This window comes from Pseudoliparis swirei, chromosome 5 (assembly GCF_029220125.1).
Source record: "Pseudoliparis swirei isolate HS2019 ecotype Mariana Trench chromosome 5, NWPU_hadal_v1, whole genome shotgun sequence".
Classification (NCBI taxonomy): Eukaryota; Metazoa; Chordata; class Actinopteri; order Perciformes; family Liparidae; genus Pseudoliparis; species Pseudoliparis swirei.
Window position 1 is genome coordinate 20,974,911 of NC_079392.1, and position 25,001 is coordinate 20,999,911.

Here is a 25,001-nt window from a genome sequence, read left to right on the forward strand (position 1 = left end):
TATAGAAGTTATAATGTTAGTATCGTGACAACCAGGTAGAGGCAGAACAGACTCAAGGAACAGAGTCGAGGCTCAGCAGAGCCCACGAGTCCTTGAAGATGTGTTCAGGCCAAAGAAAGGGAGGTTGGTTCATGAATGACTTTAACCATATTATATATAATGACAATGTATATTTGTTATTACTACCTAATGCTAGTAATAATAATATAATAGTACACATACGAAAAGGGCATTTTAGCATACTCTTGTAATTTAAATGCAGGACTCTTACTTGTAGTGGAGTATTTTTACACTTTGCCAGGGTGATCGGTGTTTTAAACTATGGGTTCACTTCCTACACTAAAACAAGTACACGTGATTTTATATCAACTTTTGTATATTTTAATTACAAAATAATGCCTTAACAGACATTGATTTGGATACAGATTTCCGAGATTATTACTTTATGCAAATCGTCACATTAAATAAATAAAAAAAGCTAAGAAATATGCTCTGTGTGCGTGTGCGTGTGCGTGGAGGGGGCACCAGAGGGACTTTGACTCACATTTCTAAAAAATCTTGCTCTGGACCTGACAGTTGTAGAACCGCCACATCTGCTTTTATATAGTTGTGTTATTTGTTTCAGTGTACGGGTTGTGTCGCTGGCGGGACACCACAAGAGACCGAGGACGTATGAGGGGAGTCTGCATTCTGGGTCGTCCGCGTGAATCGATTCCGGCCGTTGACGCTCCGGCGCCGGGTTTTCTCAGCGGCCTCTCCGTCTGAGTCTGGCAGCAGAGCGCAGCGTGAAAGCAGTGGGAAACAGAAACAGAAACACTATGGCTGCCACTCTGTCTCTCACTCAGGTAACACTGTCTCTTACAACTCATATCTAACGGCAGCAAACGTGTTCGTGTCCCCGCCGTCCCGCTCGGGTCCGGGGGGGGGGGGGACATATTTCAACCGCGACGGGGTGATGAGTGTCGGGGAGAGAAAACGAGGCGGGCGAGAAACGCGAGCTTCACCTCGACCCTCGTCTCTCTTTGTGGAAGTTCAGCGCCGCTGTGACTGGGAAAAGTTTCTGCCTTAATCTCTTCGGCGACTGCGTAAGGGCGTAGCTAGCTAGCGAGGCTGCGAGCTAACAGCTAGTCAGTGTGTTTTTACAACTTGAGAGAGGGGAAGTGAGCCGGTGCTTCGGGCGCTAGTTTGGGTTGGGAAGTGGACGTTGTGGTGGGCTTCTTGTGTGCTGCCTCCGTTTAGCTAGTTGGTCCGAAAGACATGTTAGTACGAGATAGTCATGTGTGGCTTTACTGTCATGTCTGCTAACACTGCTTAAACAAACCAACAAATAAAGCAAGTTGAGCTGCACTCATTGGGCGTTATACTCATTTGACGTTGACGTCGCTTGTTCGGTGGTGAGACTGAACAACCGACCGGTTTATTGCTGTTGTTGGAGGTAAACATGCTCCACTGACCCGCGTTAGTGTTCGTGTCCGTGAACTTTTCTGAAGTGGACAACACGAACTGTTGGCCTGTGAGCTGCCGCTGTTGTTTCTGTGTCCATTAGATGGACAGAAACACAACCTCCAAATATCGTGAACAGTTGTTGTGCAAGAGGAAGTGAACTTGAGTCGCCATCAGTCAGCATTTCTGTCCCAAAATGTCAGACTGCTGCTGGTCAACTTTAATGATGCAGTTTGTGTAATAAAAGTGTTTGCACATTAAATACGTGATTTAGCATCAGTCGGATCGAATACGTGGGTTACAGTCCCAGACGTGTTACTTGAGCCACTGTTGCCTTTACCAACAGACACGAGATGTCTGCCACCAGCTGCTTTGACTTTTTATTATCTCGCAAGAGTTCAAAAACATGTGTGTGTATGTCTGTGTTGTGAAACATCTTTGGTCTGTCAGGCAGCAATGCTTGTTTTAAGTGTGCTGTCAGCGTTACCGCCGACTGACTTACTATTTGGTGTTACTCGTGACATTAATGTGTTTTTATTGCCATGGGTGAATAAGGGAATTGAACATTTCCAGGACAAACTAGACTGGCTTGTCAACCCCTGCACCGTAATGCATCTTGCTATCTGCCTGTGTTTTGTATGGGCTGTCTGGGGAATGACTGAGGGGTGTTTTATCAATGCACAATTAAAGTCACCAGTACACAATGCCCACAGTGTTACAGTCACCAACAGTTCCAGGCACACTATTGTGTGTCACAGAAAATAAGTTGCATTGGGCAGAGAAAGATGTTTGTTTGTGTGTGTGCACGTGTCTGTGTATGTATACACACACATGCACACACGGTTATCTCGCTTTAAATTGGCAGTTGGCAAAGCTGACAGATAACCATGCTGATCGCAGGCTGCGTTATTTATTTATTTTTTCTTCAAGTCTTCATCTGTGCCCAAGCTATTTGGGCAAGTCTGTAACGAGACTGTCGGAGCGTTGCTGTACTCTAGTTTTACATTCTGGAATGATTTTGCATGTACATTTAGTTTCTCTGCGGTAAAATGACGATGCCTTTTAAGCACCAGTTGAATAGCCACTCGCCGGTTGAGTCACAGCTCCAGACAATTTCTGTCCACTCTCCTCCATCGCTGCACCTGTTGATTTAAAAGCAGTTTCAGCTATATGTGTCGAAGGAAATGCTGATTATTTTCCTGTTCTTCCCAGGACGGTTGTGGTAACACCGGAAAGGGGGGGGTGTTTAGAGAGGATATGACAGAAGGTAAACTTAGCAGTTGTCCGTGGAGCGACGCCCTGTTGAAAGTGTTTTGCGGACCATAACTATTCCGTACTCTAGGGAAGGTTAGCTCGTATCCTGAAGCCATTACTCTCTGCTTCCCATTCAGCGAGAACCCTCTTCATCACTGTGACTCAGATGTTCACTTTATGGCGTATGAAACATTCTCTTTTTCTCCTGAAAATGTGCTTATCTTTGCCTGGAATGAAACAATTGTAACTTCTCAAATTCTCCTCGGCTGGTCTTGAGACAATGAGTTGATTGAGAAAATAACTTTCTGGCAAATTTGAGAATTGTTTGATTTTCTTTTTTTAAAGACATTTATCAGGCAAACGTACCAAACATTTACTTGTTGTGTGTATCTGGGTTTTGGAAAGTTTTGCACCATTGGTCTTGTGATGGACCTTTTACTGAAACTTCTGGTGTTTCATATAATAAATCATTTTTTGGTTAATAAAAAGGAAAGAGAAAGCAATTAAAAAGGAGAATAATGATTAGGTGCAGCCCAAATCTGAAAAGAACACACTTCCATGCTTTCTTTATTTAATGGTAAATACGTTTTATGAGAGCTATTCTTTTGTTCCTTTCGTCTGTTCAGCTCCCACCCGGCAGATGTTTTGGGCCGTTGCCAAATAATCCAGCTGTTTTCGTGATGAGGAAAATAAAGCAGTATTTAACATATTGCTTGTAGTCTGTATGAGTGCATCTGTCATCTGTAATGGATCAGTCTTTTTAAAAAATTTAAATTTTGCAGCTGTCTTGACTCAGTCGGTAACACACTTGCTGTAGCCAACAAACACTTGTGATCTAGGCTTGTAAACTGGCAGGTACGTTTAGGGTTTTGAACAAATAAACCTCAAAAAGTTCTCATGAGCAGACACAAGTGTGGTGTTACATTTGTATACGTAAAATGTTAAATGTGGCAAGAGCTGGTTATATTCATTCTAATCAAATTTGGGAATTTAATTATTTGTTTTCCCTTTCTTTACAGCTCTCCAATGGAAATCCCATTTATGACAAATACTATCAGCAGGTATGCAAATATCTTCCTCCCAAAAATTCAACTTCATTGAATTTTGACTTTGGTGTTGTGTTTGTTTGTTTTGCTCCTATAGTATACCATTACGTGTTGAGCCCATTGCTGTTACTTGATATAGTAATTTTAAGATGAATTGACTTATTGTATTGTGCTATACAATTATCTGGATAAGAGATAGCTAAAGTTTAATAACACATTTGGACACTTTTTATATTGTGAACTAGCTTCAACTGCTTCAATAAACTGTTGTGGGTTGAGCAGTGAGCTCCCTTCTCTCCTTTCTGTTCCGGTATCGCCATGAATTAATAATGTTTCCCTTTGCCTGACATGCCAGGGGAGCTCACTGTGGGCTTCATGAAAGACTACCAACAGATCCAATACCGAGCGAATAGTCTGCTCATAAAATAGCTTTGATTTGTTGTCTGTATTGATTGGAGTCATTCAGAGACTCCGATTACACAGGGCAATTCTCACAGTTTTCATTTGATCTTATTGCCCACCTCTTACCCCAATTCAAACGCAATTGTATATTTGGGTTGTGGTCTATTGCTTTTGGCTAATAAGACATTCAGTGTCACTCTCGGCAGTGCAGATGTTACTGATGTTTCTGAGGTGGGATAAGCTATGATGAGTGTGTGTTTGGTGTTTGTGTGAAGGTTGATCCAACTGCCAGTGGGCGTGTGGCGGCAGCTGATGCAGCTCTGTTCCTGAAGAGGTCTGGCTTGGCTGACTTGGTCCTGGGGAAGGTGGGTAAAGAGTGATCGGTGCAGTGTCATCATTACTTCTCTGTTGTCTTTGCTGTTTATGTTGATGGTAATAAATGTATCAACTGTGTGGGTATCCATAGGTCTGGGATTTGGCAGACTCTGAACGTAAAGGTGCTCTAAACAAACAGGTAGAAATCCACTGCGGTGTCGCGTCATGATGGATTTGTTTGTATCAAGTGCAACTGATCACAAAAATCATGACCATAATGCACCTCTCTTCCCATCAGCAATTTTTCATAGCGTTGCGGTTGGTGGCCTGTGCTCAAAATGGCCTGGAGGTGGCGCTCAGGAGCCTTAATGTGTCTGTTCCTCCTCCGAAATTTGTAAGTCTTCAACTGTGCATAACAACAAAATATTTTGTATATGATATTTTTATCTGAACAACATTTTTTTATTTTTTTAGAGGAGTTAAAGAATAAGTCTGTTTTGTTTACCTCCAGAATGACACAAGCAGCCCGCTGTTAGCAGGAGGAGTGGCTGTTGACACTCTCTGGGTTGTCAAGGTGAGGCTCTTGCAAGTTTCTTAATGTAAGCTAGGGATCTATGTTTCATCGTAATGTACCTTGAAACCTTTTTCTTGCTCATAAGAGAACCACAATAGGATATAGTGGTTGTAAAATATATTATATTAGTAAAATATAAAAGGCACTCGTCAGAGAGTCTGATGTTTCCTGTCGAGTTTATGTAAAATAAATCGTATCTGCTCAATATGACATGGACAGCCGTACTAATTATACATAAACATTATTATGACCAGACATCAATACAATACATATTGTCATTTACTCACTTGGACCTAAAGGAAGGTCGTTAATTGTAAAGATCAGTCATATAATGGGGGACTCTGCTTACTGAAATGGGATTGAGCCACACCCTTCCTGGATAATTTATATTTAATTTGATGGACTGTATTGGTGTACATCAGTGTTTTTACAATCACTTTAACAAAGTGACAACTGAGCTTTAAATTTGAAAGGAAAGCATCCGTATCCTTCCTCCTTGATACAGGCTTTAAACAAGAGTTTTATTTATTTATTAAGTTTCTATTGTTTCTAACTCATTTACATCTGCTTTGTCTTCTGTCCCAGCCTGAGGAGAAGTTGAAGTTTGATGCTATCTTTGAGAGTCTGGGTCCTACAGGAGGGATTCTGACAGGAGACAAGGTCAAGCCTGTCCTGCTGAACTCCAAACTGCCAGTGGACATCCTCGGCAGGGTATGATCCCCAAACAGGACACTTTTACAATGTTTTTTTTAAACTTTGTCACTCATTTGTGTTTCTATTACCAAAAACAAACCACATTTGAGATCTGTATTCCTCTGAGTTCATCATCATATGCAAAGGAGTTAAGCTGAAAAGAGTATTTTGGAATGCAACAATAGGTGCAAATTAATCAGATAAACGAATGTGGTTCCTACCAGTAGCATTACTCTCCGGTCAGGCTCCCTCCCATCCCTGCCGTTTTGTGTCTGCATCAGTGGCTTCATGTGTGGTATTTGTAAAGCGATCAGAGTAGCAACAACGTGACTCGAGATAATCCTTCATGCAAAGGGACCAAACTAAAAAGAGAAATCCAATGCTTTTAAAAATTGCAGACCTAAATAGTTACCAATTTGCGCAGGTGGCTTTTTAAAAACCAACTAACCAGCTAAACAAAATATCCTTCATAAAAACTAATTTCAACCAATAATAGACAGACTGTTACATGAGATTGTATTTAACACAATGTTCTCTATATGTTCCAGCCCAAATGATAACAAATGAAATGATACAAGGCAGAAGGTAAAAGAGAAGAAAAAAAGTTGGCTAGAAAACTAATTCGAAGAGGAAGTGAGAATCTGTAGCGTGTCAGGGCGTTCAAGGTCACGTGTTGTTATTATATATCATACAGTTCTGGAATAAAGCATGTCAATAACAATGTCTGTATTTGTATGTCTTGAAGGTGTGGGAGCTCAGTGACATCGACAGAGATGGCATGTTGGACAGAGATGAGTTTTCTGTGGTAAGAAATAAGCCAACATCACAAACCGAAAGAAACCACATAAGTTCCATCTACAGTCTATTAGTTTTAGTTTAGGCTGTTTTTGAAATTATATATTCAACTCTGTGCTTTTTCCTTCAATTTATTACAGCATTGATCCCCCTGGAATCTAAATCATATCAAGCTCTTATATCTTTGGCTTTCCCCAGTCTTCACTCTCTGAATATTTTAGAAGTAGTTTTAAAAATGTCTTCACTTTTTATGCATGTGTGCTTATATTCTACAGTACAATCTTGCAAGCTATTACAGGATGGGAAAACCATTTCTGTATCCCTCGATGGATCAAATATGAAACATGGAAGAAGTGCGAGGACACAATAACTAGAGCAACAACTTTATTGGTCATCGTCTGTTATCATTGATTTGTTGTTGCCCTTTCCCAGGCCATGTATCTGGTGTACAGAGCCCTGGAGGGGGAGCATGTTCCCATGTCCCTACCACCTCCCCTGGTTCCACCCTCTAAGAGGAAAAAACCCTCGGTGCCTCCCGTGATGCCCCTGTTACCCTCGCCCCCCTCAGCCAAAGACAGTCGCGCCTCCCACGCTGGCTCTAAGACCATGCCCCACCCCCCTAAACCTGCCCCCGCTCCTGTCCCAACACCAGAAGCTGCCCCTGTGAGTACAGTACCTGTCTCCTCCTGTGCATGTCGTGCCTGAAAAGCTTTTGTATGTTTTTTTGTATTCTTGTTCCATAGCTACAACAAAAAAACATTTAAAATGATTTCAAACTGGCTAGTTCAGTGTGTTTTTCAAAAAAACAAGGCGAGTGGGAATGTGAAGGTACATTCTGAGTTAGTGTTATGTTGTCAGTGAAGGTTGTGTTACATTCTATTATGAAGTAGAATGTGCTAATCAAGTGTTTTTTTTAATATTGCCGACGCAGTGGGTGGTGTCGCCAGCAGACAAAGCAAAGTATGATGAGCTATTCAGCAAAACGGACGGAGACATGGACGGCCTTGTGTCTGGACCTGAAGTCAGAGACATCTTCTTGAAAACCGGGCTTCCCTCTGCCACACTTGCACGTGTCTGGTAGGCATATACACGCATATATATATATATGAAGCCTAGTTCTGTTAAACACACTGACCGTGTAGCTTTTTATTTATATAGATAGATTTGAGACCTTTTGCTTGATTTTTATCAAATTATTTCAATTCACTAGTAATTAATTTTTTCTTTGTCCAAATGAAAAAATGACAACAGTAATGTTACACTGCAGAGAAACGGAGTGCAAACATATTTGAAGAATATCACAGTTGCCAGAGTAGGCTTTGTTGGCATTAGGCTGAACACATCATGTAAAATCACACATGCTTTTTACACAGCTGATGAACATAGAATAGAAAATACAATTTAACTCAGGATTGGAGTTGAAAATAGTCAACATTGATAAAGGTTGAAAATATAGTTCCTGTGATTATTAATCTAATGACAGTGAACAAGTAGTCCTAATTAATACTGGGGCAGGGTTATAAGAGCGCTGCAGTGCGTGCGGACTAGTCACATAGTATGGATATTTATCTGATTAGCTTTTGTTCCGTTCAGACTCTCCTGTGTGTTGTCCTCTATCACCACTGCACACAATGTTAGGGCTATCAACAATAGTTGTTGCCTGAGGTGTAAATCGTTACTCTGATGTAACGAGCGTCTGTTTGTTTTCTCAGGGAACTTTGTGACATTAGCGACATCGGGAAACTGACCCGAGAGCAGTTTGCCCTGGCGCTTCATCTCATCAATCAGAGGCTGACTAAAGGCCTGGAACCTCCGCAGAGTCTCGCCCCAGAGATGATACCTCCATCTGACCGACAAAACGTCAAACTGGTGGGTCCCTCGCAGAGCTCAAGATAATGAAAAATAACCAGGGATGCCGGGATCATTTTTGGGGGTTGTAGTTTCCATCCAGCATGAAGATGTGCTTGTGATACAGAACATAAGCATATTTTTGTAATTAAAAAGAAAAACGTATTCAGAACTAAGGCAGGCCAATAGTTCTATATAATTTTCCATCTTTCAATAGAATCACTGTGATGTAATCATATATCGAGATATTGTGGTACACAATTATGTTATCTAAATTGATAATAACAGGCACATGCTATCTCAAATTTCTCAGAAAATCTAATAGTTTTGCTCTAAAGTTCTTAAATAAATGATAAAAGCTTTATTGCCCAGCCTTAGTTCAGAACCGATGCATACCTAATCACTGCTGATTGTCTTTGGCAATATAAAAAAAAAACTTTTAAAGCATAAAAACTACAATAAAAACTGACTTTGTATCTTTATTAGATGTATGTTTCCTATATAATATTGTTTTATCATGTTAACATAACTGACATATTATTTTTATCAAAATATGTTTTGGTTTTTAATAATTGTTTTATGTACATTGATCTTTTTCTAAGCTTGCAGCTGTGTCTCTTTCTTTTCCACCTGAAGCAACACATCTTTTGTTTTTACCTCTGTGTCTTGTCTTTACACTCTTACATTGCATCCTCTTCACACGTGCAGTGGGATGATCCTGAGTGAGTGTGTGTGGTAGTTTACTGACTCTGAGGCATCTCATTACTTTTAACAGGCTGCCTGTCTTTGTCATCCTTCCACCTCGTCTCGCTCATTCGTGTTTCTGTTACCAAAACTAAACCATGTTTGACATCTGTATTCCTCTTTGAAATGCAAAAGAGTTAAGTTGAAGTATCTTGGAATGCAGCGACGGCAACACATCCGGGCTGTAGATGCAAATCAATCAGCTAAATGAATGTAATGTCGTATCCTACCAGTAGCATTACGCTTCAGTCTCACTCCCATCCCTGCCATTGTGTGTCTCCATCAGTGGCTTCATGTGTGGTAGTTGTAAAGCCATCACTGTAACTCTTTAGTTCATTAACGCTCATGTTCATCATCATAGTCGTCATTTTGCTGTTCTCTAGTGTAATACAATGAGTCTATACCTATGAGAAGTAATTGTTAGCCGACAGTATATGAAGTGTCATCATTGTTACGGTGTTTTACTATCAGTCATGACTTTAATCCTCTTGTGTCTTTCCTCCTTGCTTCCTCTTCAGAACAACTTGGCGAACCTGTCCGCTGACTTTTCTGCTATCAAGGAGCTTGACTCTCTCAGTAACGAGATTGTAGAACTACAAAAGTACGTTTTTGTTCTCATTTTGATTTAAACAAATGGTAAGTGCCATCTTACTGATGAGGTTATGTCACAGGAGGGGACAGGGCGTAGCCTAGTAGCAGTTCTTAAGTGATGTTTGACTGTAATATGCATAAAAGATCAATTTTAGTGAGACGCAGGTGTGATCTATGTTTCCTTGGTAAAGGATTTTGCCAAATATGCTTTTAATGTGACCATGGTCCATGTCGAGTTAACTTTCTGTATACTTTACTGACCAGCAGGATGCAGTGTTTCCCACTAACTTAGGCTGCACAAATATGTTCCATACATCTGGAAACAAGCTAATGCTGGTATTTGTGAACCCCACTGGGTTCGATAATGATTCATGATTATTTCACTCGCACGCTCTCAGATTATATAAATACATATTTGTGTTCTTGCTGCAGGCTATCAAACACAGCAGATGGCCTTGTTATGTAGCTGCTGTTGACAGTGAGGTGAAAGGAGACTTCATATGTACACTATTTCCTCACTTCTAGCCAACAAGAAATGTTAAATTATATTTTTTTAAAGGTAAACGTTATAGTATGTGTCTATATAGAGTATTGTGTTTAAATGATTATTATTAATTCAATTCAATTCAGTTTATTTGTATAGCCCAATTTCACGAATTACAAATTTGTCTCGGAGTGCTTTACAATCTGTACACATAGACATCCCTGTCCCAAAACCTTGCATCGGATCAGGAAAAACTCCCAAATAACCCTTCAGGGGGAAAAAAGGGAAGAAACCTCCAGGAGAGCAACAGAGGAGGATCCCTCTCCAGGATGGACAGAACAATAGATGTAATGTGTACAGAAGGACAGATTTAGAGTTAAAATACATTCAATGAATATGACAGAGTGTATGAATAGTTCGTAGTAGGCATATTCCACGTTCAGTTTACATTTTTTGTGAAAGCTGAGAGTGAGAAAGTTGGTTTTCCGCCCCCACCCCCCAGCTTTTAACACACACACACACACACAGACAGACACGCACACACTGGAGGACAGCTGTTCTAGGAACTGAGGAAAGGTGGATAAAGTGTAAACTAATTGAAGATCAGAGCTACAGACAGATGGCCAAACGAGAGGAGTTTGACAAGATGATTCATATTTGCAAAAGCTTCAAAATGTGTAGGCAGCCTTCTGCTCAAGATGAGGAGGATGGTGATGATCAAGATAATTGGTACTCTGCTTGAGTTGACGCTCGGTTTGCCGGCAGAGGAATGTACTGTTCACAAGGGAATTGTGCATTTTGATGTGAGAACAAGTAGAATATAAAAATAGCTGCTGTTATTTTTAGTCTGTGTTGAAATGAAAGGCAAAAGATCAGTGCTTTCTAAGGTTGATGCCTTTTAGTTTAGTCATCGAAATGTGAAAGTGAGTGTTGCGTAAGGCTTTAACACAACACATGTACACAATTCATGGTAAATGTTTTTTTTAGCCGGTTTTGGAGCTGAATACTAAAACAAAATGTATGTTTAATTTTTCATATTAGACTGTCCTAATCACTGAGAAAACAATGGAGCATCCTCTTTACATAAATAGTAACAGGGGGTCGATCCAGTAGCGCATTTAAATCAAAGGATATATATTTGTGACAAGCTTTTTCAATGTTGTCAGTTATTTGCCTTTCCTTGAACAAAACACTTTTAGTGTCGTTGTTTTTCTGATGTTCAAGAAGTCTGAGAATATTAGAAGGGTATGTGAATGAAATCAAATATTGGATATCCTAATCTGGTGAAGAACTAACCCTCTATATTAATCTCTATATTAAGGTTTCATTCATATAAAAAAAATGTGCAGTTATCTTCATGCATGTTATAATTTATATCGATCATGATTAATGATACGGTATAATGACGGCAGACAATGGGCTGACATTCTGGTGTCTTAAACCGTATCAGCACCTTGACTGTCAGTGTTTCTGGTGTGCCTTCTTATGGTTAGTAACAGCGGAAAATATAATGCACATTTATAGATTGCTGGTTCTACACCAGTCACGATGCCTTCTCTCCCCACCCCGTTCCATTTCCCCTCTGTCTGGGTGGGTGAGCGAGTGAAGCAGAGAGGTTGAACAGACGGGCAGCTTCGCTCATCACTCATCCCTCCTCCCTTTCTTCTTGCTCCCTCCATCCTCAAGGCAGCCATCTGCCTCTCACTTCACAACACTCGCCACGCTCACAGCGCTGTGCACACACTACCTTTCTTCACATCATACACACACACACACACACACATACACCTGCTGCAGACGTTCAGGCGTCTCCCTCTGTGGAGTGGTGATTTCAGGACACCATGGTGGTTCAGGGAGAGGAGGTGGTGCTGCTTCAGGTGCAGGGTAAAGAAGGCTCAGTGGAGAACTGGACGGGGCTGGGTGGGCTCAGAGTACCGGGTCTTTCCGCTCTGTCCTCGGTGGCTAAATACTCGTGTCTCTTATGCTGGACCCCCAGGGAGAAGAGCACTGTGGAAGAGGAGATCAAGGAGAAGGAGGAGGCCATCAGACAGCGCAGCATCGAAATACAGGTAGGATCTCACTTTCTCTTTATCGGGATTCATATGCATTACAAGGTTGTGTACATTTCCTTTAGGGGGAAGACTGCTTCTCTGCTCTTGTTTTTATTGAATCGATACCTCTCAAATGATTAGTGTTGGAACACCGATGTTTGTACGAGCCTGTTTGTATTTCTGCTGGATGCAACTCCTGGTCAGACAAAGCAGACGCTAAGAGACAGCAGGTGCTAAAGTAGTCGTTCACTTTTGCTGCGATGTAAATACTGGAGGAGGAGATCAATAATGCATTTGGCCGGCCGACTAGACGCTCGTTCAAAAACACAGTTCGTGTTTCTCCGAGAAGGAGAGGCTGGTGTCCTTGTGTAGGCGTGTCTGCCGTGAGCCTGAGAGATGGTGAGAGATGGGCTCTATTTTGGGCGCAGATGGCTTAAAGGGCTAGTCTGCGCCGCTTGTGGGAATTCAGTTGGAGTGCGAGGGAGTCTCACGGTGATGGAGCTGAACTTCGTATCTGCACTGCAAATTTATACTGTATTGTGGTTTTTCTAAATATACTCTGGACATCACATATTGTGTGCTTTTTGGTTGTTGTGATCTGCACTGCTCCCACGGCACAGGCTCTATATTAAGACTTCTCCTGCAGTGTTTCTCCAAGGTGGAGAATTTATTTGTGGCAGTCTCACACTGACTGGTTGACATTATTACTTGCATGTTAATAGTTTCACACGCCGAATGTATTTTTTGGTGGGTATGAAAGCAAAGCTTTTAGAAGCTTTTCTGGAGTATTTTGCTCTTCCGTCTAAAGACACAGATCCACCTGTACTTACAAAAATGTGTCGCACTGGCTGGGAGGTGGACATGTAATGCATGTCATTATGCATCCTACCTTTTTTTTTTTTTTACATGTTTTGTGTCTTTTTCGTAATTATCCATATATTAAATAATCTGTGTAATTTAAAACGGGTTATTCTTCATCTCTTTCCTATTCTATTTTTTTTCTACCAAAGTTTGCCTGTGAATAAATACACATCTTTGCTTTGATGTCTGCAGGACTTACAGGTCGAGGTGGCGAGGGAGAGCGAGGAGCTGCAGCGGCTCCAGGCTCAGCGTCAGAAGGTCCAGGAGGCCTTGGAGGAGCTGGACCAGCAAAAAGGCTCCCTGGAGGAGCAGCTGACTTTTATTCGCCAGCAAACCAACCAAGAAACCCATCTGGTAGGTTTTGTAGAATTTTAAACAAATGTATTTATATCAATACTGGAAAGCTACGTGACAACAGAAATTACCACCACTTGCAAATTACATCAGTTGTATACATTAATAACCCATTCCAGTCCATGAATCCAGCCTATTCATAACGCTGTCCCAGATTTCATCGCTGCAGTCGGAGCATGAGGACCAGGAACAGAAGATATGTCAGTTTGAGGAGGAGCTGGTCCAAGCCCGAGAGGAGCTCCTCGCGCTGCAGGAGGAGAGCAGGAAGCTGCAGGAGAAGGTCCAGGCCGCTGAGGAGCAGCTCACACCTCTCCAAGAGTCTGTCCACGACTCCTTTACACAAGTTTCCCAGGTGGGTTTGGGTGAATCTATGAATCTCCTTTCTCCAACTATATAGGACCTATTTTTTTTTTCTCTCTTTCTCCGTGTTATTCTTTGAACCTCTGTGCTCTCTTAGGTTCAGCAGAAGCTGAACAACCTTCAGGTGGAAGAGAGGTCAGTAACTGCCCAGCTCAGCTGGAAAAGAGCCCTGGAGGACAACTCTCCTGTCATGGTCAACGGATCAACCGGCTTCGCTGCAGAGCTGCGCCAGGGGCATCCCTTCCAGCAGGACCTCTTCCAGGAGGACCAGCCTAAAGAGCTGAAGGAGGAAGATCCATCGGCTGTCTTCAATCCGCAGAGAGAACAGTCGGACCAAAAAGAGAAGGAAGAGAAGGAAGAAGAGGAAGAAGAGAAGGAGGAAGAGAGTCCAAAATATGATCCCTTGGATGATCTCTATACTAGTCTCTCCTCCTCTGATGTGTACAATAATCGATCGGCCTTTGCCAAACCACTTGAAAACACGGTGAGGGTAATAAATACACTTGCCTTAGTTATCAGTCCCTTTTTATAAATGGAAAGCACGTCTATCCATCAGTTTCTATTGCAACTGTTTTTCACTATTGCACAAAAATTGGACCGTCTCCTTTTTTCTTATTTTACACACACCAAGCATGCAAGACTAGCAAACTCCATTTACTTTGGTTGTGATTGGAATTCTGGAGTAAAACAGGAATTTTACCAAATGTATAATATAATGTATAGATTCTCAGAATGTAACTTTAAGTAACACTAGTCATCTGTGTTGTCTCTAATGTCTCCAGGAGCACAGTAGCCCTACACCCGACCTCTCCACGCAGCTCATGAATGATGCAGAGGAATTGCCTAAAGAGAGCTCACCAAAGGTAAGAGCCCTGAGTCGCTGAGGTCCATTTGAATCATTTAGCAAAGTGAGCTTCCTTACACCGCAGACCTTTGTTTAACATATGTAGCTCTGAGGTTATTTAGGCGTGCATTAATCATGTGTCGTGTAAACGCGACGAATCAATTACTGTCGCGGTCAAGCCTGTTGCTGGTCAACAGATCGCATCGCCAGAGCCAGAGAGCCAGCTGAGTCCCCGGAAAGACCCCCCAACTCGTTGCCACCTCAAGTCGGCCCTCGCTCTATGCCGCCTCAGACCAGCCCCCCCTCCCTGCCTGAGATGGACTTCTTCCATACAGACCCCTTTACTGACCGTGAGTTCCAACCAACGTCTTAAGTTTAGTGAATAGCTTACAAATACCATGTCTTTATTCTATTTATTGTAGATTAGTTTAGGGTACTTGCAGAATGAGGCAGCCTCAATGTGTGATATCTTTTTTTAAATCCTTTTTTATAGACGATCCATTCAAAGATGATCCATTTGGAAAAGTGGATGTTGCAGGTGAGTTCTCAAAGTCAAATCCCCATTCGAAAGTAATTTAACAGGAAAGCTCATTTTGCCTGACAGTAAACGGTTCAGATGAAACAAATTCCCCAAAATGCATCGATTAATATTTGATGCGTTTTCTGACGAGCACGAACCAAGTCTACAATAGTCAATGTTCACACTTTGTATCTTTTGCCGTTTCTGTTAAATCAGATCCGTTTGGTGGAGATCCGTTCAAAGGGTCCGACCCCTTTGCTGCAGACTCTTTCTTCCAGGCCCCCAGCGCCCCTTTTGCCTCAGACGACCCATTCACTGCCAGCGCAGCTGATCTGTTTGGTACCACTGCTGGTCTCCCAGAACCAAACCTGTTTGCAACCAAGCCTAGTGATGTAGCAGCTGGACCAGCAGCAGGTCCAGATCCCTTCTCCTCAAAACCTACCAACCCAGCTGTAGTAGCCAAGGATCCATTCAGCACCACGGTCAACAATTTGGCCGTCTCTGACGCGTTTGGTGGCACAACGCCAGCCACCGGGGAGGCGGATCCATTTGGTACCCAGGACGAAGGGGCAGACCCCTTCAACTTCTCTCTACCCACCTCTGATCTGGCCGTGGTGAGTGGGCCTGCCGTACAAATGGGTCTCGATGTACTCGCTCAGATTTATTGAGCATTCTTGATGAAGAGAATCGGACAATAAATCATGGATGTTTTTTGATGATTTTAAGTGTTTGTTTAAATCACAATCTTTTACGCAAGGCGGTTAACAGGCCCATATTTGTACCTGCAACCAGTTAAACAAAAAAATATGCTGTTTTTATAATTGTTTTTATGCTGCTGTCTTAGCCATATCTCCCTACTCTAAAGAGTTATCAACAGGAACTGTTTGAATGTGGAATCAACACATTTGTTATATTTTGTGTTTCTAGTCACTTAAAACATAAATGATATTAATTAATAATAATCAGTCTGGATAAAAGTGATGAATGCGATCAGCAGTTTGTTGTTCTATGAAGTTCATCACTTCATAGTTCTAGTGAATCAAATTAAGTTTGAGGATATTTCCGTCCACAGCTGATTTTATTCAATAATAATAATATGCTAAGATATTGATAAGTACGATATGTTCTGTTTTTAGAAGGACACTGCAGCATCCAATGACCCATTTGCTCCAGGTGGTACTTCAGTGAACGCCAGCTCAGACACAGGTATGGCATGTGGTGTAGCGCCACCCTCTGGGGACAGATACCATTGCAGCTGTTGATATGATAATATACACTAATAACTGTCTGTATGCGGCGTGACTTTTATATGCTCGTGTCTTTCAGATCCGTTTGCGGCTGTGTTTGGTAATGAGTCGTTTGGAGGAGGCTTTGCAGATTTCAGTGCTTTGACAAAGGTAATCGAGAGGTGTTGTTCATGCTAGATCATTTTGACTTGGTCATTTTATAAGTAGCTCACGTGCTGAAAAAGTGTGAGCACCCCTGCTTTAGACCCTTGTGTCAAAATGCAGAAATCAACATGTTTACAGCCCGGGACAAAACATGTGTTCTCTTTGGCTAATAGCCCTGTTCATGACAACCGTATGGGGGGAGATCTTTTGTATAAATCTCCCCTGTTTTAAATGATATTAAGCCTCTGCTGACGTGGCGCTAGCCGGGGCACTTTGAGCGTCACCACGGCTCTTCGGAAACCTATTGGCGACGTCCCAGAGACTACGGCCTTATTCATACAGATTATGACAATTTCAGAAATTCCTGGAATATTGCCAAATATCACGCATACATTGATTAACAATGTCTTTTAAATCAGAGTGAATACATTCTGTATGGCACCCTGAATAAAGTCCTCACCAATTCCAAAAAATGGGCTGCTGTGATTCCAGCTTTGATCTATAGCAGCAACTCTGTCGTTTGTTTCCTCCCGTTCTTACGCTCCCATATGCTGTCCTATGATGGTGCTGTATGTATTTGATTTGGTGTAAACCTTATGTTGCAGTCAAACGGTGCTGACCAGTTTGGCATCAACAATAAGAACCTGTTCCTGGAAGAAAGCCAGTCTGCTGGCCCTGATGTTCCCCCAGCCCTGCCCCCAAAAACGGGTACGCCAACCAGACCACCTCCTCCACCTCCAGGTCAGTACTTGCTCTGAAAAGATAACTGGGGGGCTCTTCAGAGTCATTTTAACATGTATTAATGGCTCTGTGTCTGTGCCTCAGGTAAGAGATCGGCCGTCTCCAGGACAGATTCGTCTGACTCCTTCCAACGACGAGGGCCCTTCCTCAAGCAGCAGCCTCCGGGAGACTTCTCCTCCTCTTCCCTGCCTGCTAAGGATCCTTTAGCCGACCCCTTCGCCCCTTCCTCCCCTCCTCGTCACAACGCACGGGAAACTGACCGATTTGCCAGCTTTGACAAAGTGAGCACCTCGCCCTCTCCGTCACCTTCACCTGACTAGTCACTGCCATCTTCACTTTTCATTTTTTTCCTGCTAATAATTAATAGTCAGAAGCACCAAGCAAATCAGGCCAGCTTTATAAATCACTCCATCCACTGCCATTTAAAAAAAAGTCCCAAAGAAGGGAACTAATCGGTTCATAATAATTTTCACACAAGTTCCTGATGCTATATTTGTTTATTTAATAACCTTGTTTCCTTGAGCTAAGCTAACATAAGCTTTGAAGCTTCTAGAATTTAGTTCATTTTTCTTGCATTCTGTTTGCTGCTGGTGTATATTTTAGCTCTTTATTAGGAATGCAATATATTTTTGTGCCATGTAAAGATTCTTATAGTTTTTGTTACTGATTTATATTGGGATTGCACTTAATTTATGCCCCATGTTTTGAAGTTGCACTGTCTAACTTTATGAGGAAATGTAAAAAAAAATGCCACAATAGCAATTCTAGATATATTGATATTTTAAGTCTGTAACATATTTTTTGAAACGGACACAAGTTCTGTTTCAAATGAGTCGATCATACATGTCTATCTGTGTTTTGCCAAGTCCCGCCTCATGGTGGGCAGTGAATGGAGAGATGACAGGCTGCTTGTATTTGGCTTTTGTTTCCATCCCAACGAAGCCCACCGACATTACAGCCTGCGCATATGCACGTTTCATTCTTGCAAAACATTTCATTAAATGCCTTTCAGGTACATTTCTAATTGCCATTGGGGCAAAGTGCCTATTTATGGTCTGACCCAGTGACTGGGCTCGTAGTCCGTATGTTATTGAGATGACACATTTGTGGCACATTCGAGTCACCATGACTAGCGAGGTGCAGAGCAGTGCCTTCGGCCTCTTAAGTGAGATCCCATTTCAGACAGTTTCTACCTGTAAACTCTGAGGTTCATGAAATGCTATCGTTGGTGCAAACTCAGAGATTTCATATGCTCCAGGACAAATTTATAGCCGCTAAACTAAGCATAAGATGCTTTTTTTGGGAAATGATACATTTGATTATCTACAATTGCTTCAACCGAGAAGAAAAAAGGGAATTACTGTTTCCTGTCTTCACCCCCCCCCCTTCATTTAAATATGTGCAGGAAGTCATAAATGTGACATTCAAAAAATAAAAGTAGCCAAGTTATTAAGAAAACGGCAATATTTGATATTGTACTTCAAATCCAAACATTGGTTGGACCCTCGTTAGTTTATCAGGAATAAATTAGTAAGAGTAATAAAATCCTCTCCGATCAAGCCTTTTTAATACTGCATAGAAATGTACTGTGAATTTTGGATGCATGACTTTTATTCGGAGGCCGTATTGATTCTCCGGCCTCTCCCTCTACTGCGCCTGCATGTCCTCATGTTGTTGACCCCTGACCTGCACGCACGAACTGTGTGTTGGGATCTCATTCGCTCACACTCACTGCTTCTCCCATCCTTCAGACCGCCTTCATTTGTTTTCCTCGACACGCGCCGCTATTTATTCATCCATGCATCTGTTCACCCAAGCAGCCCTTCGCTTGTCGGTTCCTTTCAACCCGTGTCTGGTCAGCAGTGTGTTGTGGAGAAACGGAGCGTCTGTGTTCTCTCTGTCTGTCTGTCTTTACACCTCTGTCAAGAAAGTTGAATAAAGAGTTGAATCAAGGGCACCATCTCTGGCTTCTATGTGCATCCATGATATTATCATCTGCAAATGCTTGAGCTTTTAATGGACCATAACCACATTTATTTGCATATTCAGTTCATTTAGTTGTGATTTTCTAAAGCATGAATTTAAGTTTTATTTTAATTCAAACTTCTTTTCAAGCAGCTACTTCTGTTTGTCGCATTGCTGCTTTGTCGTGAAGTTGTAAGCGTGGACATATTGGTAAATGATTACACAATAATGAAGGTAGACAGGTTTTTAATCTTGGTAATTTTATCTCGAGCATGTTTTACGAATATGTTCATATTTATGTATTCTGATATCATACTAGCCTGATGGAAAGCAGAAACATATATAATATATCCAATAACCTCCAGAGTGGCATGCTTTATAACTAATTGGGAGGAAACATGCAAAGGATGGTCCTCACGAGCACTTTGACAGAATCTCACTAAATCACTTTAATAACTAAAAGTAAAGACACAAGTACCAGTTATTCTTTAAGCTGACTTCTAAAACGCATCATTTCTCTTGCCACATAAGAACTTAATTTATGTCTGATTTCATTTATATTTAAAAGCAGCACTGGGATGTACCAGCCACAAGTAATAAATGCACGTTCTCTACTAAATTCTATCGATGTTTCTTCAATGTTGTCGTCATGCATGTTCTGCGCACTCTACACCAAATTCACCATCTGAAACACGCTCGTGAACGTCGTCATCATCGCCTGCTTTCCTTTGCACGGGGTGATGCACGCCGGACGCTTCTGTCTGCGGTTCCTTGAGAATACCGAGCCTGTCGGCTCAGTGCATGAGCGATCTGTAACCGTGAACCGTCTTAACCAGCCTTCTGTGTGTTTAAAAGCTCTCTTCCTTCCGTTATCCGACAGTTGATTTCAATTTGATTTAAATGGTTGTGTGTCCGTTCAGTGGGGTTTCGGACAGGGATGTGAAATATTTTTGATTTACAGCCCGCTAACTGATGCAGATAAAACTAAATTAACCGTAAATTTGTTGAATCAGTTACGCATGTGCTTCTTCTGCAATGATCACGTCAAAATGTCCACTTTGAGAAAGGTCCGTTGTCAGTGGGTTTGTGATAAATGAAAGTTCAGGCATCGAGATATCTGTCGCTACTTTACCCTCATTAGAAATATTACAGAGATAGGAAGTGCTTATTAAAAAACACAATAAGTAAAATATCTTTATGGATTTCTTGGGCTGATATTGGAGTCGTCATATGGTTTGCAGTATTCGATCGAATGATTTCTTATTTCTTCTCTTCCATTATTCTCATTTTCATTGAAAAACATATTCAAATGATCATGCTGTGATTTTTGTTGTTGTTGCAGGGATCTGTACTAAACAGAGGATTTTTAAAGTTTGTAGAATATGATGAGCAGGTCCAGACAACTCTGCAACAGAACAACCTTTCATTTAAAATGTTTTTTTGACTCCCTTTTAACAAATATTGCACCTCCTACGACTTTAAAATTGTAGAAGCCCACATTGTGATTTTTCAGCCGCACCACTCTCCAGTTCAGGACCCCTTCTCTGTGACCCACTGCATCATCACCATAGTAATGTCTAGTGGTGTGTGTCACAGTGGCCCAGAGGCTAAGATACATACCATGGAAACTAAAACATCACAGGTTCGATTCCAGCCAGGGACCTTTTGGAGCATGTCCATTAACCTAACATTCCTCAAACATCTGCAATTTTAATAACTATTAAATGTTGTGTACATCACAGCTCTTAGAAGTTTTATAATGATAATAATCCCAATCACATTTAAGGCATTCTTATTGAAAATGTGTGTATGTTATGAGTTCAGTCAAAAAGATCACTAATATTGAGAGATTTTAAAATCTGATTTATTGATATTGTCCTAAAGAAATCCCTCTGAGATATTATTCCTCTTATCATGATGACATGGATAACAATACACGCTACATCGTAGTTTGATTGTTCCATCCTGTGTTTTATAATGAGGATAAATCCTTGAATCACCTGTTAAATGTAATACAATAACATTTCCATTATCAAGCTCGTAATAATAATAGTATGCATTACATTATTGCATCTTTTGTTGGTTATCTAGTGTCAGCAGGCTCTAAGAATACGCTAATATATCCTTGAGAATCTTTTAACTGTATATATGTGTTTGTCTTTGTCTCCTCTCCCCATATTTCTTCGCATATGTGTGTGTTTTCACCTTCCCCCTTGTGTGTGTGTTTGTGTGTGTGTGTTTTTTCTGTGTGTGTGTGCTTTCTGTGTTCATGTAGCAGTATCCAACAGAGGAAGACATGATGGAGTGGGCAAAGCGCGAGAGCGAGCGAGAGGAAAAGGAGCGACTTGCCCGGCTCACCCAGCAGGAGCAAGAGGACCTGGAGCTGGCCATCGCACTCAGCCAGTCTGAACTCTCCTGAGGAGCTCGTCTCCCCCCCCATCCCCTCATCCACTGGCTCGGCACGGCACGGCACAGCCTGGCCCAGCCCAAAAAGCACCAAAGCATAGTGGGGACTAAACAAGACTGAATCCGCAGCACCCGCTGACCCCTTGAAGAGATTTACTTGGAACAAACCCATCTGTGAATCTTCCTCCTCCTCCCCAGACTGTGTTCACCGTTCACTGGCAATGCAATGGATTGTTGAAAAATGAAATGCAGTGAATGTGGATGTAGAGATCGCTCCGTTGATTTCAACATCATGCGACAAATGTCTCTGACTCTCCAGAATGTAATTTATTTAATGCACTCACAACTTGATTGAAATAGCCATGTCAGAAGTCTCGTCTTTATCCACTAACAGTACTCGTTACACTTTCTTAAAACTCGGCTCACTCTAGCAAATGAAGTTATTTTCATGAATTTTATGAGATTTATTTAATTAGAAATGGTCTCTCGTTCATTTTGTTGAGCCTAAAGAAAAATTGTTCACGGCCATAGGCTGAGGGGCGGGGTGTTTTTTGAGGCACTTTAACAATATTAGAGTGTGAGGTAGTCTTTTAAAAATGGAGTGACCATGTACTCGTATATTTCCGTATGATGGCAGAAGGCCGATGAGATTTTCATTAAAAAAAGTACTTGTTCAGGACCGGGTGACACGATTTCTACTTATTTAACTTGAAGTTACCAGTCCTCTGATATGTGAAGCACATGTGCAGATTTATACAAAAGTTTAACAAAACCATCAAATGCTACCACGTTCATCTTGATACTTTAATTTCTTTTACATTTCAGTAATGTGTCTGTCGATACTTTTTTTGGGAGGTACTGAAAGGAGTGATACTACATCTATTCCATATCAACTAGCATTACATTTCAGGGCACACTTCAAGGAATTGCACACAATGATAACATTACTTCTTCTTTTTGAGAGTCCAACACCAAATACTTAGTATGACAGTCTTTATTAATGACTTTATTATTAATGTCTTTATTATTGACACTAACAAACCAACTTAAAAAAATGTGAACTTGGTTGTCATGGATGAATCAAAGTGTGGAAAAGGCGTTGTCTGTCCATTTCCATTAAATAGTGTCAATAGTCATGTTAATTCTCACTGATCACGGGTTAGGCGCTCAGCAGTCTCCCTAAAGCAGACATCTTTAAGTATCTTAAAGTTCAACTTCCATTTTGAAGTGAGTCACTGTTGTTACTACTTTGGTTATCGTTTGTATGACTTTCATATTCCCAGATGCTTCCTCTGAGGGACTAATTCAATCAGTCCGTAAAGTGGATTAGCTCTCCTGTGTCTCGGTGGAGCAGTTTGTCTTCCACAGCAACAAACAGTGGCAGCCACAGCCAGTGATTCTCTCCATTTTGTGTTTTCTCCCAGTAAACAAGCTACCCAATGCCGTGTGCTGAGCCGCGATGGTTCTCTGAACAAGTGAAGTTGTACAGCAGATGGTTTCGTTGTCGTTCTCTTTGCTGATTTCTGACTAAACTTCTTCTTGTTCTGTCACTTCTCGGCTTTAAGGAAAACGAGCATCGTCATAGTTTCCACTTCTCATGTTTAGCTAGTTTACTGCCTGTTGTTCAAGCTGCACTTCCTACTTACCGTTCACGTTTATTGTAAACTCCAGAGAACGGCAGCCGTCTGTCGGTCATATGACAGTTTAACTCCACCGGACGCGTTACTCATTTGTACAGACTCCTTTTGCAAATCAAGAACCACTTATGTTTGTAGGCTTACCCATAAAGGCTTTTTAAAAACTCAAGCTACTTGTATTTTTATTTTGTATTTTCTAACATGTAGAGTAAAATCAAATCATTATTTGGCCAGAATATGTAATGCATTTAATTGAACAGAATAAATATTAAACATGTGTAGTTGTGCAGTTTGTTTGTTCTTACTTGGATCAAGTCATGTTTTAAACAGCCATTGGTGGAAGACGATTTAGTTTATTTACTTGTGTAAATAACTTATTCATTTGTGTATATAATAAATGTGTTATTTACTTGTTTAAAAATAAAATCAGTGGTGCAAAGTAACTTAAGACTTACTTGTAGTTTAGTTCAACAGATTGCAATATATTTAAGTAATATGCTACCTTTTACTTCTACTCCACTACATTTCAGATGGAAGTACTCTTGTTTTCACTATCTGATCAAATATGATGCACCATTATTGAATAAACAACCCAACAGTAAACAAAGTTACAAAAATTAGCTCCGCCTTAACCAACTGAATTAAAATTATGCCTATAAATAGTGTATTTGTATTAATGATTAAATAAAACATAATAATGTAACAGACTAATGGACCACAGTACATTTTGCACTTCTGCTTTTACTTAACATTATTGATGTAGTGTTTACTAATATTTTACTTTGTTACATTCGCACTTATAAATTGACAAATATACAGAAATATTTTGAACTAATTATACTATCTATAGAAACTCATCTTCTTTCATACAAGCTTAAGTTAGGAAGCTGAGACATTATCTGCTACTTAATTAGTTTTTGTGGAGGAAAAAGTACGATATTTCCCTCTATTTGATTGATTTTGTGGTAAAGGAAAGTTTACCTTCTACTTAACACACTCAACACTAGTAAATGTACAACTATGCAATTAAAATCACCAGCATGTAATTATAAAATGGGGTCAGAGTTTATGATTTCATGCAAAGGAATGCAGCATTAAAAGTTACCACAAATACAGCCTGTTTCATAATAAAGCACATACTATCATGACCATCCTTTGTTTAAATGTATATCCCTTTATTAATGTATACTTTAAAGTATTTGCTAAAATAATGAATTCAAAAGCCCACTTTTTACTTTGGAAACAACAATCTCCCAGTCACTGGAAATGTGGATGACTTTTAATGACTTCAAACTGGCTTGAAAGTTAAAATACCCTTAAAATACAGCATATTAATATTAGTATCATTCCTTTTTAAATAAAGACGTCTAATTATAAGGCTAATGATGTGTAACTTTTAATTGTATATTTTGGAGGCTTTATTTATAACAACATGCTCTATATATTAATATATATATATACATATATAAATAGACATACATATATACAAATATATTTATATATATATATATATAAATAAATATATATATTTGTTTGTTTATAAGCATGTTTTTAAAACTCACGGTGTGTGTAATCTGGCTGGCTTTAGGACCATGAAGCCAGGACCTGTAGCAGCTAAATGGCAGTGCATTTAAATAAGAAAGTCTTTATTATGACGATGACAGCAGCAACACACCTTTCCA

The 25,001-nt window shown here is 40.7% G+C and overlaps 1 protein-coding gene across 1 annotated transcript; it reads left to right on the top strand.

The window, feature by feature from the left end:
- Positions 1-540: 540 nt before the first annotated feature.
- eps15 (epidermal growth factor receptor pathway substrate 15) lies at positions 541-23,597 on the top strand. Its single transcript, XM_056414070.1, is given in 26 exon segments — positions 541-845; positions 3,717-3,758; positions 4,421-4,510; positions 4,612-4,659; positions 4,759-4,854; positions 4,972-5,034; positions 5,620-5,745; positions 6,473-6,532; positions 6,955-7,185; positions 7,454-7,599; positions 8,235-8,391; positions 9,633-9,715; positions 12,186-12,258; positions 13,294-13,455; positions 13,625-13,807; positions 13,913-14,299; positions 14,598-14,678; positions 14,857-14,872; positions 14,875-15,009; positions 15,153-15,197; positions 15,396-15,793; positions 16,316-16,385; positions 16,506-16,576; positions 17,176-17,311; positions 17,396-17,592; positions 21,552-23,597. Coding segments are annotated over 26 exon segments (3,267 nt in total). The 5' UTR covers positions 541-818; the 3' UTR covers positions 21,696-23,597.
- Positions 23,598-25,001: the final 1,404 nt, after the last annotated feature.